Consider the following 12,659-nt stretch of genomic DNA (forward strand, 5'->3'; position numbering starts at 1 on the left):
GCAGGACATCCTCTACATTCTGGCTGCTAGCTACATTTTTCTGGGGATTAGTATTTCTAAGAGCCTTTGTTTCTAATGTGCAGGGTTCTTGCAAATTTCAGGCTCCTACCAGGTCAGAAGAAAGGATCTGCAGACAGAATATACTAATGGTGCTACACAGACAAATGCACCCAGGTCACATGAACATCAGACCCCATGCACCCAAGTGAGGAGCCCATCTGAGAAGCTGAGATTTAGTCAAATTCTTGCCCTTTGCTGGGCGATCTGTTAATAAATACTGGGTATACATTGTAAAAAATCAAAACCAAAACAAGCCCCCCAAAAAAACAAACCACATCAATTTTGAGGGCAGAGGTTAAAAATTTAAATCTGCCAGTGTTGATGGTGAGCCTTTAAACTAATTTACTCTGCTATTGTCTTACACACCTATTTATTATAGATATATATATAAAAAACACATAAAGACATTACAGACTAGGTGCTAAGATCCTACTATAAGGCATATAAATATCTAAAATAAAATCAGTTTGGCCAAGGAAGTACAAACAAAGGGCCTAATTCTGCTCTCAGTTACACTGGTGTAAATCCATTGAAATCAGTGGTGTTATGCAGGCCTCAGACTGGTATGAGAGACGAATTAGGCCCAATGCCTACTGTTAGCAATATCTGCACACTGCTCCCCAAGCCGTATCTCCACAGTTGGACACAAGCCTTGCTTATACTTGGAGGATCTGTTTACTCCTTGCACATAAAGAAAGCTGACAGCTGGAAACTATGTTTTTTTTTTCATTTGCTTTGCTATTTTTTACAGGCAGAGGTAAAGAGTCATTAAGAATGTAAAAGCAATTTCTCTATAGAAAATATTGAAATTTGATATTAAATGTTCATTTAAAAACATGTATTTGTATAAGCATGTTACCTGCACTGATATTTATGCATCTGTCAAAGAGTAAGAAATGAAGAATTATTACCTGGAAAGCAAGCGTTTGGGTTACACTCTTTGTCATTATTGGGTTATGGACTTCACCATTCAGTTTAGGTCTTGGCTCATTTTCATTCTTGGGGAGCAGTCCTGAAGCTGGAGTTAAAGTGTATTCTCTGTGGGAAAAGTAGAAGCAACAGACAGATGCACATAGAGAGGTGGGATTTTTAAGGCCTGATCTTGTATCCAGGTGAAGTCAAAGGCAAGATTCCCATTCACTTCAGTGGGAGCAGAACCATAAAAAGTTTTGACATGCTTTGCAAAATTGTATATGAGAAAGTCTGATCCCACAGTACTAATATAAGTGCCAGGCTATTGCCAGATTGTGGTTAATAAATAACGTTGCCTCTTTTGATCTGAATGGCTAGTCAAAGTTCGAGGTCCTGGAGATGTTCCAGTTGGAAGCAGAAATTGAAGGAGTCTTATTGATGTAGTTTTATTTATGTACAACGAATGTACGAAGTCCTGCTTCTCTGAATGCCAGAGAAACCAACAACAAAGGAGCAGTTTCTTAGTTTATGGCACCAAGTCTCTTTAGCCAACAAACCCACAAGATCACTCTCTGGCTTTTTCCAGAATCATACTACGCTTACTGGCTATTGCTTCACTTTCTCTCTCTCTCCCTCACACACACACACACATGCACTCACACGCAAACGCACACACCCCAAACCTCCTCTGCCCACTCAGTCCAAACTCCTGGGCAGGTTCACAATCCCTGTTTGCCTTAGGGGGAGCTTCTGATTAACTTATCCAGACAGTTATGTTAATTGAAGGAGGCGTTCACTCCCAATCTCAAAGAGGTTTGTGATCGATGCAGTCACCAGTACCTCTCAGCATAACGCTCCTCCTGTTTTAGCACTGTCCATAATTCTGATGGTACCCAAAATGATGATACCCTGTATGACCCACGCCAAATGATACAAGGCTATCTACATATGACAGGTTTCAGAGTATCAGCCGTGTTAATCTGTATTCGCAAAAAGAAAATTTTCTATCTACATATGACCGCTGTCTTTCTGTCCAGATGTTTTCACCTCATCAATCCAAATTGATTTAATTCCCACCCAAAACCCTTTGGCATTTTTTACTCCCTGACGGACTTTCCTTCAATCACCAGCGCAATCCCTATTGTTTCTGTGGAATTTGTTGGCTGAAGCAGACCCTGCTCATTCTGTTTGAATGGGGGTTGTGGGCTTGATCTCTATAACAACTTTTCTAGGCCATGTCTACACAACAACACTACATAAGCACAGTCAGGGCCGGATTTAGGGGCAAGTAACCCAGGCGACTGCCTGGGGTGCCGGGATTGGGTGGCGCCGAACTCGGGGTACAATTTTTGGTTGTTACTGAAAAAAAGGAAAATAGAAGGTATGAAGTAAAATGTTTCAGGTATTCCATATGTGGATTCATTTTTCACTAACCTCCTAGAATGTTCTGGACCTTGTAGCATCTCATGGAACCTTCCAGACTTTGAGAACTACATTTTCCTCGAACCTCCTAGAATGTTGTCAGCCATGCCCTCACTAGTATATCGGGGCATGGCGTTGCCAGTCAGTCAGTGAGTGAGATATAAGAACAAACTGATCTGAAGTGAGAGCCTAGCTGCAATATTGTGAACCTTGTTTTATTGTGTAATTATGAAAGTGTACTGTATTTTAAGACTTAAGAGTGTAAGTAGCGATTAATAAAGGACAGATTTAATGAGATGCCAGAGATGGGGGAGGTTTAGATTGGATATTAGGAAAAACTTTTTCACTAAGAGGGTGGTGAAACACTGGAATGAGTTACCTAGGGAGGTGGTAGAATCTCCTTCCTTAGAGGTTTTTAAGGTCAGGCTTGACAAAGCCCTGGCTGGGATGATTTAACTGGGAATTGGTCCTGCTTTGAGCAGGGGGTTGGACTAGATGACCTTCTGGGGTCCCTTCCAACCCTGATATTCTATGATTCTATGATATCTAGTGAACCTATATCTATGCAACAATATAAAAAAAATACTGTTTCTTCTTTTGCCATGCTTTACACATAATGTTTGAGGACTTTCTAAGACTGCGGAACACAGACTTTTGCTCTCCCTAATACTGTCTATTTTCCCCTGTACAAAAAAGATGCCCATGAAGAAGACTTCAGGAGCTCAGTATAGGAAGCGAAAATCTCAATTGCAATCTAGTTTGCAGTCAGGGGTAAATTTAATGGGAAGATATCTGAAACAGAAGAACATAGACCAGACTTTAAGCAGTTGTGATCGTCCCAATGCAGAAGAAATTGAGGAGTGAAGCGTAAATGATGGAAGTCTTATTACTAAGGAATTAGCAGATTTACCTGAAGATAAGGAATGGAAATGTGAGGAAAGTGATGGAGAATCATCCAGTTTTCCTGGTGGCATAAAGGAGAGTGATGATAAAGAAGAATGTGGCTCACATGAAAAGGAGAATAATGACAAAGAAAAATCTGGTTTACATGAAAAGGAGAGAAACGATAAAGAAGAATCAGCCTCGCATGATGACAGAAACAGCAGTGAGAAAAATTGCACATCACAAATCAATACATCAGATCCTTCTTTATGGCCAGTGATCCTAAACGCTGCCCATACTGATTGCACAATTTTGAAAAGGTCAGACAAAATCAAGGATATGAGATTTCCATTAAATGAGCAGAAGCGACACTTCTCAAAGTCACACTGTGAAAGAGTGCTGAAGTATGGTGACAGGTTTCAGAGTAGCAGCTGTGTTAGTCTGTATTCGCAAAAAGAAAAGGAGTACTTGTGGCATCTTAGAGAATCCGATGAAGTGAGCTGTAGCTCACGAAAGCTTATGCTCAAATAAATTGGTTAGTCTCTAAGGTGCCACAAGTCCTCCTTTTCTTTTTGCAAGCATGGTGAGAAACTGAATCAGCATTGGCTAGTTTACTCGAAATTAACTGACAAAGTGTTCTGTTTTTGTTGCAAAATATTTGACAAGAATGCCAAATTGTTGCTTTTGCTTTCTGGGTACAATTACTGGCATAATTTAGCTGATGCTCTGAAACAACATGAAAAATCACCAGGCCATATTACAGCCTACTCTAAATGGATGGAGGTCAAATACAGGCTCAAGCTGAATAAAATACATAGATGCAGAAAACCAGTGCATTATTAATGTAGAAACCCAGCAGGGGAGGAATGTGCTTGAGTGTCTGATCTGAATTACCCTCTTCCTTGCAAAGAATAATTTGATTTTCTGGGGCTTGTCAGATAAGTTGTTCAGTGAACATAACTGTAATTTCCTCAGTCTGGTAGAGCTCCTGGGAAATACGACGATGTCATGCATTAACACCAATATCTAGTAGTTCATAGAGACGCAATGGACCATTACTGCAGCAAAACAATTCAAAACAAATTGAGTGACCTTATGGCAAGGAAGGTGCTTGATAACATATTGATGCAGCTTGGCAAAGCAAAGTACTACCCTGTAATAACGAACTGCACTCCTAACATTAGCCACAGTGAAAAGATATCATTTACAGTAAGATTTGTTGACGATGAGGATGGCTGTATCCAAATAAAGGAACACTTTATCTGTTTCTGGTCTGTAGACAACTCTACTGGGAAAGGCCTAACAGAACTGTTTATGAACGTTTAGAATTAGAATAAAATAAAGCTTCAGGACTGCCACTGGCAAGACTATGACAACAGTGTGAACGTGAAGGGAAGAAACAGTAGAATCCAGGCAAGGATCCTTGTGCTGAATCCAAGAGCTTTCTTTGTGCCTTGTGGCCGCCATTCCCTCAGCCTGGTTGTGTCAGATGCAGCATCTCTCTCTTCAGAGTACTGCAAAGGAGATACGTCCTGTTTTCAGCGTCAGCTCTCAGATGGAAGATCCTCGTGGGCAATGTTACAAATCTGACCATGAAGCCTAAGTGACAGTTGCTGGGAGAGGCACATTGACAACATAAGGTCACTGAGGTACCAAGTAACTGAGGTTTACGAAGCCCCAATGGAATCGGCGCAGTAGAGTAAAGCCGAGGCCTGAATCCGACACGAGGCGCAAAGCCTGGCAAACCAGATCACTGACTTCCAATTTTTGGTCTCAAGTGTGGTTTGGCACGATATCCTGTTCCAAGTAAATGTTGTAAGCAACGCATTACAAACTTAGTCAGTGGACATCGCAACCACTACTACTTGGATGAGAAGCTGCCTTGATTTCATTGTGGCCTCCAGAGACACCAGATTTGAAAATGCCATCACTGCTGCCAAAGAAATGGCAGAAAACTTAGGAGTTGAGCCTGTCTTCAAGGAAACAGGCATTCATCAGAAGAAGAGACAGTTTCTTAACAAGGGCAGAGATGAAGTGAAGGGAAGCTTGGAAGAATAATTCAATAGGGAGGGTTTTTTTGCTCACTAGTTGACACTGCTCAAGTGTCCATTGAAGAAAGGTTCAGACAAATGAAGCACCACGAATAGAGCTGGGAGTTTTTGTAGCTGCTGGCAGATAGGAAAACATTCTTGAACAATTGTACAGACCTTCACTGGACGCTGACACATGGAGAATGTTTGGACATCAATGATTAAACACTTGTTTGTCAAATTAGACAACATTCATCACATTTTGCCACCCAGGAAACACTCTCCATTCAAAGTTCTCCAGTTCATTCATGATGCAGAGCTGAAGGACACTTTTCCTAATGTGTGAATAGCTTTGAGGATTCTGCTCACGCTGCCATTTACAGTCATGAGTGGTGAGTGCAACTCTTCGAAGATCAGGCTAATTAAAACATATCTTTGTGCGACACTGGCCAATGACAGACTGACATCACTTGCTATTTTATTGCTTGAAAATGCCACTGCCCAATCTTTGAATCTCTCTGAAGCTGTGCTTCAGTTTGTGGGGACAAAGGTGAGAAAAGTCACCTTTTGAACTAAGGGATTAGGTTTAAATTCTAAGACTGTCACCTACTGTAACACTAATTAATACTGGTTCACCCAATGTTGGTGCACAGTTCAATTTATTGATTTTAGTATGTTTCAGTTATTCTTAGAATTAAAAAGTTTCTATAAGCTTAGAGGAAACAATTTTTTATTTGGTTATATATGGCATGAATAAATAACAGATTTACAGATTCTACCATGCACATTTATCATCTTGTATGACAGGGTTAAAGAGTGTATGCAAATCGTGCATCAAAGTTGTGAAATGGGCTACAAATACAGTAAAAAATAAGATATTGAAAAGTTTAACAAATGGGGTGGGGGGAGCGCCAAGGACACTCCTCGCCTGGGGCACCATTTGGTCTAGGGCCAGTCCTGAGCACAGCTGTACTGCTGTAGCACCATAGTGCAGATCCTTCCTACAGTGAGAAACGGGGTTTTTCCATTGTTGTAGGAACTCCACCTCCCTGAACAATGGTAGCTAGGCCAATGGATGCATTCTTCTGTCTACCTACTTTGCATCTATGTCATCGGTTAGATTGTCATGGCTATGGTGCTCAGGGTTGTCAATTTTCCCATCCCTGAGCACCACAGCTATGTCGACCTAACTATTAAATGTAGACCAGGCCCCAACCTCAACTTCCACAGCTACATTTTCAAATGATTCAAGAGGGAGGGCAGCCAAGCTGAAATTCTCCCTCCGTCCTGCCTCCCCCACCCCGGAACAGTAAGCACTAGGATCTGTGTCCAATATGAAAGGGGCAGTCCCAACAGCCTTTTTCAGCTGTGACAATGCTAAAGCTCACCCTGCTGTCCACTGAAATGGTTTCCTTGTTTTGCTATTTGCTGCTTGTCGGAAGCACTCAGCAAGCAAACGGGGATCAGTTCTTCTTTCAGATCCACAGGTGCTTTAGCTGCTAAGATTCCTCTTAAGATGCTGGGTCTCAAACTAGATTTCTTCTGCTTCCTATTTTTCCTGTGCTGCAAAGCTACCACAGTGTGTAGCTGGTACAATGGTTTCTGGGGCAGGCCAATTTGTTCATTGCAAACAAACAGCCTCCAAACCATTTTTCTCATCTGCGCTATATCTTTAAAGGGAACATCCACAGACTGAATTTGTAAAACACCTTTCCTGGCACTGATTACGCAGTTATTAGCCATAATCAAATCCAAGCCAAGCTCAAATCCGATTAGCTCAGCCACTATTTCAGCCACCCAGACCTCTGGCTTGAATTCCAGAGGTCCAATCTTCAAACCCAATTTTCCCAGTTTTTGGATGGGTTTCATTGCCTCAGTCACTGTCTCCATTTGAGACCAAGGAGGGGGTTCAGTTATGGATCCCCTGTCCCCTAGCTTTTTTAACAGGTCTGGTTTAATAACTATTATATTTGAGCCAGTGCCAATCACCACTGTGCATTTTGCAGATCCTATTACACACTCAATAGCCAAACCCCCATGTTTGTTCAACTGCGCACATTGAAACGAAAACTGAGGGGCTGATGTTTGTACCCTCCACCACCCGTTGACCCTTCAGCGTGGTGTTCTACCATTTCCTGAACTGAGACAGAGGCTTTCACTACACACTGGTGACAGTCTGTCTTGACCTGAAATACAGTTTTAAAAGTCCTTCTTGTTGGTGGCCAATTTTGTCAGCATTTGTCAGTATTAGCATTTAACCGACTGTTTCCTTTAAATTTTGTATTATTGCCAATTTCCCTTCTTTACAAACCAAATTAATCAGTTTTTCTAATCGTTCAATACAGTCATGAACCAGAATAGAATCCCCTCTTTCATCATATATATTAGACACAGAATGGTACTTACAGGGCTCCTGGCATTCAACTTCTATCTTCCTCACTATCAGCTGTTTCCTCTACTGGTGCATTGCTGTAAAGAAATGTTCGAGTTCTGTGGGAAATTCCACAGGCTCTCAGAGTGTCTTTGGTCTCCTTTCACTGATCTTGATCTGCAAGTCCAACTCCAGCTGATCATCTAGAAATTGGTCCATCGCCAATGTATCCTGGAAGGCCTCATTCCTATCTGGGTATGCTACGAGCACAAGCCTCTGCAGGTCCTCTGCCAGATGGGGTTTCTTCTCTCTTTCTAGTTGTTAGCTGCATTCTGGACAGCTCAGATTGATGGCTAGCTTCAAAGTGCATGACCAGGGCTTGTACCAGGTCTGGATAACTCTGTCTCTTTTCTGCAGGTAAGTTCTGCAGCACTTTCAGAGCTGGGTCACCCACGTTGGCTGCTAGTAACCCCCTTTTCTGTCCATCTGCCATTGATTTGAGCTATAATGTTGAACTGAGCCAAATAAGTGTCCTAGGGGGTTTTCCCCTCCCTTTTGCATTATCTGACCTGGGACAGGCTGAACGCTCCCCTCTGGGCCTTTGTAGATTACAAGCGGCGTGAAATCTGTTGCAAACATCTGGTCTTACCCAAGTCCTCTGGCTGGCTCAATTTCTCATCCAGATGGCTGCCTGCCACTGTGTTCTGTGATATTTAGATTTCCTTCTGGAGCCGAATTTTTCAACTCGTTAAGTCCTTGCTGCAATTCATTTCAGTTAGCAAGTTCCAAATTGGCCAAAGCCTGTTTGATCTCCACTATTTTGTGGAAAAACTTCTGGTGTATGGCAGTCAGACTGTTGGTCACCTCATCAAGCCATTTTACCATTCCAACCCAAGCGTGTTTCCCAGTCTCTTGAGGCACTTTGTAGTTGCTCCTCCAACAAGGATCTTATCTCATCCTCCAAATTTTCTCTAAACCCTTTCTTGGAAATCTCTTGTTTTAGGCCTTGTTTTAATTTCTAGTGGCCATTTCCGATTTCTGTAGGCATCTCCATTATTTGTTCCATCTTGGTTCAACAGGAATACCATAATCTGTATCCTTGGAAACTGGATCCTACTACTACTGTGCATTTTTTGACCCATGTGGCTAGTCAAAATTCAGAGCCCCAGCCATATTCCAGCTCAAAGTAGAATTGATGGAGTCTAGTATTTTCTTTGATACAGTCTTGTTTATGTACAAGGAATGTACAAAGTCCTGCTTCTCTGAACACAGGAGAAACCAAGAACAAAAGGAGCTGTTTCTTAGTTTATATCCCCAAGCCTCTTTTAGCCAACAGACCCCAAAGCTCTCTTTGTGTGCGTCACACTGTACTCACTAGCTACTGCTTGGCTTTCTTGCCTTTTTGCCTCTGCCTCTCTTTCTGTTCTGTTTGTTCTTCCTCCCCTCATATGCACAATACAAACAATACTCAGCAAACCCCCTCTGCCCTCTCACTCCAAGCTCTTGGGAAGGTTCACAACCCCCATTTATCTTAGACCTGGTCTACACTTAAAAATTAGATCAACTTAGCTAGGTCACTCATGACTGAAACATTTTGTGCCTGGAGGACCACAGTAAGTTTGAACTAGCCCCCCACCCCTGGTGTAGACATTGCTAAGTCAATGGGAGAATTATTCCACTGACCTAGCTATCACTTCTCAGAGAGGTGGATTAACTACATCAATGGAAAAACCCCTCCTGTCAATGGAGGAAGCAGCTACATTATGGTGCTACAGCGACACAGCTGCAGTGTTGTATCTGTGTCACTGTGGCTGCTGTAATGTAGACATGGCCTGTGTTGGGAGGCTTCTCATTAACTCAGCCTGACAGTTACATTCAAAGAAGGGGACATTCACACCCAGTCTCAAAGAGGTTGCTGAATGATGCAGTCACCAGTACCTCTCAGCATAACAATAATAAGACTATCATACCATACGCATTCAATGAAAGTTAAGGTAGTAGCTGCCATATGTCCACCTCTGTAATCTTGTGAACTGGCACAGGCATGTGGCGGGTGGGAAGGCAGCACATTCTGCACCTCCTGAAGTCAATGAGAACATTTCACTGGCTTCAGTACTGGATCAGGCTCTATATAGTTCTAAGGCTCACCCCAATATTTAGCCAACATTGCAATTTTGCCCCATGAAAGGGATGCAATAATAATGTGCCAATCAAGGAGACTTCAGAAGATGCACTTTTACGCTTTTCTAATACTTGAAATCCCCAAAACATGTATATTTAAAAAAATCTGCTCCCTTGAATAAATAGGCCAATAGACTATGCAATGATGTGATGATCTGGGATGTATGTATATATTTTTAGCTGCAGTCTCAGTACAAGGAATGAATATTGAAAAAATCTGATTCACAAATTAGAGTAAAGCCAGATCTGTACCAAACCTTCCAGTTAGCTAGTTTGTGATTCAGGCAACCACATGAGCAATGGGTTAAGCTGAACCACACTCTGGGGCCTTCGGTGCACTATAGCAGTGTCCACACAGGACAATACTGGATAGCAAGCTAGTGCACTACAGAGTCACACCTGGGCTTGCAGCACAGTAACTTGCCATGTAGACAAGCCCTAAGCTGCACACCTCAGGAATAACTGCAGGAGGATTGTGCTTCCTGAAGAGACACCCATCTAATACAAAAATTTCCTCCTACTTCCTCCTGGTGGATAGTAATTTACTGCTGGTCTACACCAGTGCCAAATTACTACAGCTCATGTCCCCCCCATGCTGGCTCAGCTCCTTGGCCATTGAGTGAAGGGTGGTGGAGCTAAGGCTTCATCCCATCCCCACCCACCCACCAGTTGGTGGGACAAGTAGGTGAGTAGACCTGCTTTTCCTATATAGTCAGATCTAAGGACTGTGTAGCCCCAGGAGGGACATAAGTGAGTCCTTAGTCCATGGGTATGCTTCCTGTGCCAAATTATTTTATACACTTACCAAAGCATGCTGTTTCTGACCTACGAACTGTCCCGTATAATGTTAAACAGATATTAATTCATGGCAAGGAGAGTGTGTAAACCCTCTTAAATGTGTCAGACAGGAAATGATACACAGTTAGCTCCATCCCTTCAAGGATACAGCAAGGACTGTTTTTCAGCTTTTTGTGTAGAAGCTAAGCTCTTATCTATAAATACCATCTGCAGAGCTTGCAACTACAGAGCAAAATGCAGCACAGAGACAGATGCCTTTGAAATGCGGTAAAATCATCAAGATCAAGGTGGCACCTATGTGGGGAAGCAGCCTCCACATTTCCTCATTTCTAATTATCACTGTAACCTCTAACAATGCAAAACAAGAAGAAAGAAGATGCAATAAGCAGAACATAGGCTAAGGGGCCGATCTGTATTGCAGAATATTTTCTTCTAAAATTCATTAAGATTTTTAAGTTACACAGGGACCAAAAAGCATCTGCAGCCACAATCCTTTTATTTTAATGTTCCTAAGCCCTCTAAAAACAACTCACGCCAAATTTGGTATGAAAAGTGTTCTTGGGTTGAGTCTTTGAACGCCAAATTTCAGTGTAGAGTGAGTAACAATCACTTATGTATAAGACACAAATTGGTCTCTGCGCTCATGAAAGAGTTGATAGGACAGACACTCCTCTTCTGTGACACAGGCACAGGGGAACAAACTGGTGAGTAAATGCAACAGGGAGCATGGATGTGGGAGACATTACAGTTCCAGTGCATATTTGTCCCCTGCCCTGAAGTCCATGGAAGCCCTCACGCAAAATCTCTGCATGCTAGAGACCCTGCAGTTTGAGGGGTCATACCAGGGCGGCTGGAGGGCACAGCTCTAGAGAGCATTCTTCAGGATGTGTTCCCCCTCTAACCTAAGATTTGCTAGCAGAAATTCTTGAAAGATGATCCTTGTCTATATTTTAATAGCTCCAAAAGATGTTTTCCAAACACATAAGCCAACATAGTTCTTGCTCTGAAGAAAATTAAAGATCAAAAACGAAGGTGAAATATGGGGGAAAGGAGGCATCCCACACAGAATGTGAATATAGGCCTGGTCTCTAATTCTGTTGGTTTGTTTGTCTTTGTTTTGTTAAGTTATGGAGGCAGAACTGGGATACAGTGAATAGCATGAGAGAGAGAGAGAACTAAGAGAAAACAAGAGTAGAAAAAAGAAAGGAAGGAAAAGAGAGCTCCACAACTCAGCCACACACTGTATAGGGTCAAAATTAAATTTCCTGCAACTTGGCTTAATTACAAATAAACTAATGACAGCATGACATAAATTCCAAGCTCAAATCCCCCGCTCCCCCCCCAAGTTTCCTCCTTAAGGACTGTTGATGCTTACTGGCTTACACTGTGTAATTGTGGATGCCACTTCACTATAAATGTGTACACTGCATGCTATGTTGTGTATCAGACCCTATGCCAGCTCTGCCCAGAGAACCACTCTCACCTCCTTATTTCCCAGGTAGTGTTAAGGCACCCACTTCCTGTAATGGGTCAGCAAGAATCAATCAGCATCTTTGCAGGGTTCCAATACCTTCCAACAGTGTGGGTCAAAAGACCTCAGTCACTGCATTTGGGAGCTAATATAGAACAGTACCTATAGCCATGCATGGAAATTACAGAGAGGAGCTTTACTAACCTGTGTTTGACCCAAGTATCTGACTCATTGGCTTTTTCTGTGTAATTTTCAGGAAGAAATCCTCTGCAGCCAGTCCGGTGTGAGGTACCAATCACCCAGCCATCACTAACATCGGATTGTTGTGATCGGTCAACATATATCAAATCTCCAGTATTCAGCATTAGTTCATCAATGTTCTGAGGCTTGTATTGGAAGAGTGCTTGCAAGATCTGGTGGGTAATTTAAAAAAGGAAATGTCTTCAAATGCATGCCAGGTCTCATTTCCAGAACATTAATGTTATCAGTGATGGAGCATTTCAGAGAACAGCTGCTTAACTATGTACCGTAA

The 12,659-nt window shown here is 42.3% G+C and overlaps 1 protein-coding gene across 1 annotated transcript in view; it reads right to left on the bottom strand.

Annotated features, from left to right (window-relative positions):
- Window positions 1-12,659, bottom strand: part of UBASH3A (ubiquitin associated and SH3 domain containing A) — a 38,749-nt gene that overhangs the window by 11,934 nt on the left and 14,156 nt on the right. Inside the window, exons 7-8 of the mRNA XM_084617535.1 lie at window positions 12,332-12,540; window positions 972-1,098 (exon numbers count right to left, since the gene is read on the bottom strand). Coding sequence (XP_084473661.1) covers window positions 972-1,098; window positions 12,332-12,540 — 336 coding nt within the window. The remainder of the gene's footprint in view (window positions 1-971; window positions 1,099-12,331; window positions 12,541-12,659) is intronic.

Source organism: Lepidochelys olivacea (assembly GCF_965140295.1).
Source record: "Lepidochelys olivacea isolate rLepOli2 genome assembly, chromosome: 1".
NCBI classification, from domain to species: domain Eukaryota; kingdom Metazoa; phylum Chordata; order Testudines; family Cheloniidae; genus Lepidochelys; species Lepidochelys olivacea.